General features: G+C 54.7%; 1 protein-coding gene across 1 annotated transcript in view; it reads right to left on the reverse strand.

The window, feature by feature from the left end:
* Positions 1–5384, reverse strand: part of FAM20C (FAM20C golgi associated secretory pathway kinase) — a 58162-nt gene extending 52778 nt beyond the window's left edge. Inside the window, exons 1-2 of the mRNA XM_064520230.1 lie at positions 3699–5384; positions 1712–1884 (exon numbers count right to left, since the gene is read on the reverse strand). Coding sequence (XP_064376300.1) covers positions 1712–1884; positions 3699–4198 — 673 coding nt within the window. The 5' untranslated portion in view covers positions 4199–5384. The remainder of the gene's footprint in view (positions 1–1711; positions 1885–3698) is intronic.
* Positions 5385–6000: the final 616 nt, after the last annotated feature.

Here is a 6000-nt window from a genome sequence, read left to right on the forward strand (position 1 = left end):
GGCTTCCACTGACGTCACCACGGTCTGGGCTTCGCTCCTACCCTTTATCGCAGCAATTTCGCTGCTGGGTGAGCCGAAGCAGGGCGGGAGGTTGAGCAACGTGCCCGGGAGCACCGATCGGGCGATACGGAGCGAAGCGGTGAGGACAGGGCAGCGCTGCCAAGGACAAAGTGCCACAGGCCTGGTGTGCGAGGCGCGTCACCCTCCCGAGGACGGGCAGCGTCCCGCGGGGAGGGTGTCGCGACCGCCACAGCACCACGTCCCACCCCAACAAGGGGACAGACAGGGCTCAGCGTTCAGACCTGAGCTCCTTAACCATCCCGGTCCAGCGCTCTGGGGACGGAAAACCAGTCTCAGGTTAATACTGAGCCTCTTTTTGTCCTCTTTCTCACTCTGTCCATCCCATCTTTGAATCCAACCATGCTGGATGGCAGCTGGGTTCTGCAAGTCATTTTGGGCAATTTTTGGCCCCAGGGCAGAGCCCCAAGAGGAGCTGTGAGCCTACGGGCCCACCACGGCCGCGGCACACAGCGGGAATCGTTCGCTGGCATTTTGGGGCTGCCCTGTCCTGAGCAGCTACACCAACCCGCACTTTACCATCAGGGATGGCACTTATTCCCGGGGCTGCTCGGCAGCCAGCGTGACTCACTTGATGGAAAACGTAAACCTGGGGCCTGCTTGTGCTATTCTTGTATGGGCCGTTTCCTGCTGAAGCCACAGGGATTTTTTCCCCGCAGGGTTAAAGACCTGATGACCTCATCCGGTGGTGGCAACACGTACAATCAGCAATTTCATGGAGCGCCTGCTATTTCAGCCCCGCGAAACGGACTTAGCAACTTTGTGGTCGGTGCAAGTAACTTCATTTTCTATGCGGCAGACGGAAACCGCTGGCCGCGTTGCAGCCCTCTACCTCTAGAAACCACGGGGCGTGCATTCGCCCAGCGTCCCGGGGCCTCGGGTCTTGCTTTTCTTTCCTGTGCAGCTACGCAGCTAAATTCGAGGAGACACACGCTGTCACTAACCAGCCCCAGGGAAGAGCCCCCGGCTGTTCCAGCGTGTCTCAACGCAGCCAAAGGTCAGCGTGGGCACAGCCCGGTTGCGGATTTACAGGCAGGATAAACAGAGCTGAACTCCGCTCGCCGTGGGGCTACCTCGCCGCCGTGGCTCGCTCCCTACGGCCGAGGAAGCACGAGCTCTGCTGAGCTGCAAAGCGCTGGCAGCTCCGGCTGCACCGGCCTCCGGCGCTTCCCCCCTGCAGCCATTCCCGCGGGGCTGCAGCTTAGCCTCGTCCCTCCTGCCTCGGAAACGCGAGCGCTGCCAGGCTGGCGCTTTTCAATAACGATCAGATAATAACGCAGATCTACCTCCTGCAAGATGCTACCTGCTTTTGGCTGTCATTTTTTTTTATTGCTGTATTTTTTTTAAATAATCAAACAGGGCACTTTCAATCTGACCGTGACTGTAAGACCTCTGAAATGAATGGGTTTTGCCTTGCTGGTAGACTTTTCAATTATGCAGGTGATACAGAGCTGGCAATATCTCTTTAGGAAGCTGCTTTCTATTTAACATGGAAAATAAGTGCAGAAGGCAGGAAACAATGCTCTAGGCACATCAGAGAGAAGCCATGCAAAATATTCATTCATATAAAAACAGCAATGAGATCCTGAACAATGAGCAAAGAATCATAAAAATGATATATATCCAAACATACCAACACTGGTTATCTTTTGGGAGACCAGGTCTTGTAGTAAAGCCTCAATTGCAGGATTATGTCTGGAATACAACTCGTACCGATTAATGCCAATGTGGAATTTTAACCAGTTTGGGTAGGAGTCTATGGAGGTTTCTCCAGTTGGCAAAAATTCTTCATTATCTTCGTTTTGCCTACCACCAAAAAAAAAAAAACAAAAACAAAAACCCAAAAATGAGGAGAAAGAAATATTGTTACAGTTTGTAACAGGCATCAAGAAACAGGGCTTCAAAATGCGACAAGGCAGGGAGGCAAAGCACCACAGGGGCAGGAGAGGTCTTCCAGTCTGTCCCTGAGCCAGCCTGCAGCCGACGGGCCGGCTCCCGCTCCCAGGGAGGCCAGAGGGAGCTGCCTCCGACGCCGAGGAAGCGGGATTTTCACCTACACGCTTCATGCCTGATTTAAAGCCCATGAAAGTCAGGAGCAAAACTCCGAGTGACATCACCGGGAGTGAGAGGAGGCCCTTATGTAGTAGAAACATGGAGCTCCACGTTTTATATTGTGTTTAGATTATATTAGGTTGCAAACCTCTTTCCCGAGCTTGACAGAAATGAAAGCATCCTCCTGAACTTTTCGTTAACACTGAGCTGGTTCTGGAAATTGATACTGCAGCGGTAATTTGAACTGTTGCACTGACTGCTCCCACTCGCTCTTCCTCTTCTCCCATTTAAACACAGTCGTAGAGAATGAGGAGAAACCAGATCACTTTGAACGAGTTGCTAAAGAATAACTGTGAACGGTGTTCCCCCTTCCTGAGCAGCAAGCTACTGTTACAGGAGAGAATCGTTTAAATGACTGTTAACTCCTAAATTTCATGTTAGTCCTGTGAACTTTGGGTGCAATCATTAAAGAAAACAAGCACAAGTGGCAGCTGCATCGTGGACATCAGCGATAGCTGGGCTCTTAACCCCTTTGCTGTACTGTCACGTACAGTCCAGAAGTCCACTGTGGTTTTAGTCATCTCCAGATGTTCAGATGTTTGTGACTTTTTTTTCTTTTTTTCTCAGAGAAACTGGAACTTTCTCAGATATTTCACGTCACAGTTTTGATTACTAGATGTAAAGGGCCTGGACTACTCACGTACTCGTGAGGTAGAAATCAGAAATATTTATTCCCTAAGACTCAAACCCTGCCGGTTGCTCTGCTGCTCGCAGGCTTTTGCGTGGTACACTGCAGCTGTTTAAGCATTACAGTGTCACTGTGTTTGAAAGAGGGTGCTGTTGTATTAGACAAGGCTTTTGATTTTTCAGTCAGTGAAATTTCTAAGCATTTCTTACAAGCCAGCAGGGCAAACAATTCACAGAGACAAGTAGCTGCTTTGAAAGTTAGATGGAAGCAGAGGTGTTCAGACTCGGGGAATTAATTTAGGATGAAAAATGTACCACGAATCAGATCCTAAAGGCTGAAATACCTGCTAGGATGAACGCCTCCGTGGCATTAGCCCCTGCTTTGGGGGAAAGTTAGGATGCTGTTGCCTGGCTCATTGCCCATTGCTTAGCCTCTTAACCTTGGAGTGGGAGACTAGGAACGTGTGCTAGAGGAAGGATTGCTGCGTGCTTGCTCTCCTTCCTATGCTGTTCTTCCCTTAGCATCTGCCCCCGGCTACGGCCGGAGACGGGATCCTGGGGCATACGGCCCCTGCGGTCTGGCTGCTACTGCGTTGTGTTCTTCATTTCCTTTGCAGGAAAGCAGCCGCGCAAGCCATGTGCAGTTCCTCCGTTTCCCTCATCCCTCCCGGTGACACCTGAATGGTCTCCGCCTAACCCCCGTGCACCCGCAGCCGGCCCTGGCTGCCCCCTCGGCAGCGGCTGGGCAACGCCGACGCCTGGGAGAGCGGGCACACGGCGAAGGCCCGCGCCGCGGCGGGCGGGCGCTCCCGGGCAGGGGCCGCGCAGCCCCCGCACCCGGCCCCGGGGCCCCGCCGCGTCCCGACGGCGCGGGCACTCACCACTCGGGCTGCTCGGCCGCCTTGGGGTTGAACCTGATGTCGCTGTTGACATTGAAGAGGACGTCGGCGTCGGCCAGCGGGGGCAGGGCGGCGCGGTAGAGCGGGTGCTGGAAGAGGGCGGCCAGCGGCGCGGCGGCGGCGGGGGGCGGCGGGCGCGGAGCCCCGGGGCCGATGAGCCGCCGCGCCCGCCCCGCCGCCGCCGCCGCCGCCGCGCCGCCGCCGCCCGCCGCCCGCTCCGCCGCCTCCCGCGACTGCGAGGAGAGGTTGGAGCCCGGCTCGGCGCTGAAGTCCTGCAGGATCCGCAGCGTGTGCTTGCCGGGCCAGCGCGGGGCGGCGCGGGGCGGCGCGGCGGCGGGCGGCGGGCAGGAGCAGCCGGGGCGGCCCTCGGCGCCGCGCCGCTCCAGCCGCGGCAGCAGGTCGATCATGATGTGCATGGTGCAGGCGACGAGGAACACCATGAGGATCAGCACCCGGAACTTGCGGACCAGGAGCATTTTCATGGCCGGGGCGGCCCGGGAATTACCGGGGGAGGCGGGGAGGGGAGCGCTTCGGCGGAGCGAGCCGCGGCGGGCGGGGGTCGGCCGCTCCCCCCCGCGCCTCGGGCGGCCTCCTCGCGGATCGGGAAGCGGGCGATCAAGTCAGTAAAGTTATCTCCATAGGCGCCGAGCAATAAGCAGGCTAAAAACAATAGGTCCTCATTTCTCAGTGTCATCAAGAACTTAGGAGGGGGGTGGGGGGGGAAAAAACGGGGAAAAACACACGAAAAAGGAAAAGAAAAAGAAAAAAAGAGCACCGGACCGAGCCTTTAAAATCAACAGGAAAACAAAGCCAGCGGCGCTGCAATATCTAAAGCCATCTGTTCACGATTTCTCTCTTTATTACAGGGATCGCGACAAATAGGGAAAAACTGGTTCTTGACCGGAAACCAGCATCTGACACTAGCGCTGATTAAATAAAAAAGACGGGGAGGGGGAAAGAATAATATTAATAAAACCTGTACGGAAAGGCGGCAGAAGAAAAAAAATCATCCATAATATTTGGCTGTGCTGGAAACGCTGGCTCCGATCCTCTGAATGTGACCAGTGATGCAGCAGAAGCGCTCTCCCGCTCGCTCTCGCTCCTTCTCTTCTCTGAGACTGTTTAAGAACATTGGCTGGAAAATGATTTTCTTAGAGCGGTTCCAGTTTCTTCATCCATCGCGTCCAGTGCTTGGGAGAGATTAGTATGTTCAACTGAGATCAAGTCTGTGTGGCTGCTGTATCCGAGCTGGGCTTTTGGTTTGGCTTGGGTTGATTTTTTTTTTGGCTGCAAAACTGTCTGATGGCACAACTGCAACATAAAGGTTAAATATGGCACAGGAAAAAAAAAAGGGAGGGGGGAGAGATTAGAGGGAAGAAACTAATATAAATCAGCAGAGGTTCCTTTTAGCAAAGAGGTCCCGTCTTTGATCTCTGCTGGGTCTTACAGATCTGCCGTTTAGAGAGAGAGAAAGAGAAAGGAAAGGGAGGGGGGGAGAGAGGGAAGGGGAGAGATCTTTGGCAGGTGCAGAGTGAAAACCTCTTTCAGCTACACTGAATTCTGGGGACTGGTTGGACTAGTAGCTCTGCAGCTCCAGCTTTCAGTGGGTGTGTTAAATATTATGAGCAAGCCATGATTCCAGCCTTCCAGACGTCATAGTTAGGAGATTGGCTAAATAAATGCTACAGTGATAGTAACAGGAAAACCTCAACCAAAAGCGGGGCTTTTTTTCCCCTCCTCTCCTCCCTTCTTCCCTCCCCCCTTTCCATTCTACTGCAGCTCCAACTGGGGCAAGGAGAGGGCGTCTGTTCCACAAAGGTTTGCAAAATAAAAAAATAAAACAAAGCGGTAGCGGCGCGGGGAGGGGGGAGATCTGCGCTAATAGCATTGCAAAGTATTAGTGCAGTCTGGCTGCTCAGGCTCGGCGCGGCGATTCTGCTCTGTCACCGTCTGGCTCGGAGACCGAACCGCTGCCCGCGGCCCGTCTCCCCCAGCCCCTCGCCGGAGCAAGGTCAAAGCAGAAAGCCGCCGTCTCCTTCCTCCTGAGGAACAGTCTTTTTTTTTAATCTGAGCTCCTGTGGGCTGTGCTAAGCCTGAAACGTGCCGCACGGTAATCTGCTCCCTCCGCTTCCGTCAGCTGCCCAGGCTGCCTGGTGGCCAGATTAGCCTGATGGCAAGTGGGAGTCAGAGGTCCGGGGCCAGGGGAGCTTTGAGAGCCCTTCGAGTGCTGTTAGCCGCTGTCTCGGCTTTACACCAGTCCGGAGGGATGGACAAGTCACTCCAG

Source organism: Dromaius novaehollandiae, chromosome 14, assembly GCF_036370855.1.
Source record: "Dromaius novaehollandiae isolate bDroNov1 chromosome 14, bDroNov1.hap1, whole genome shotgun sequence".
Classification (NCBI taxonomy): domain Eukaryota; kingdom Metazoa; phylum Chordata; class Aves; order Casuariiformes; family Dromaiidae; genus Dromaius; species Dromaius novaehollandiae.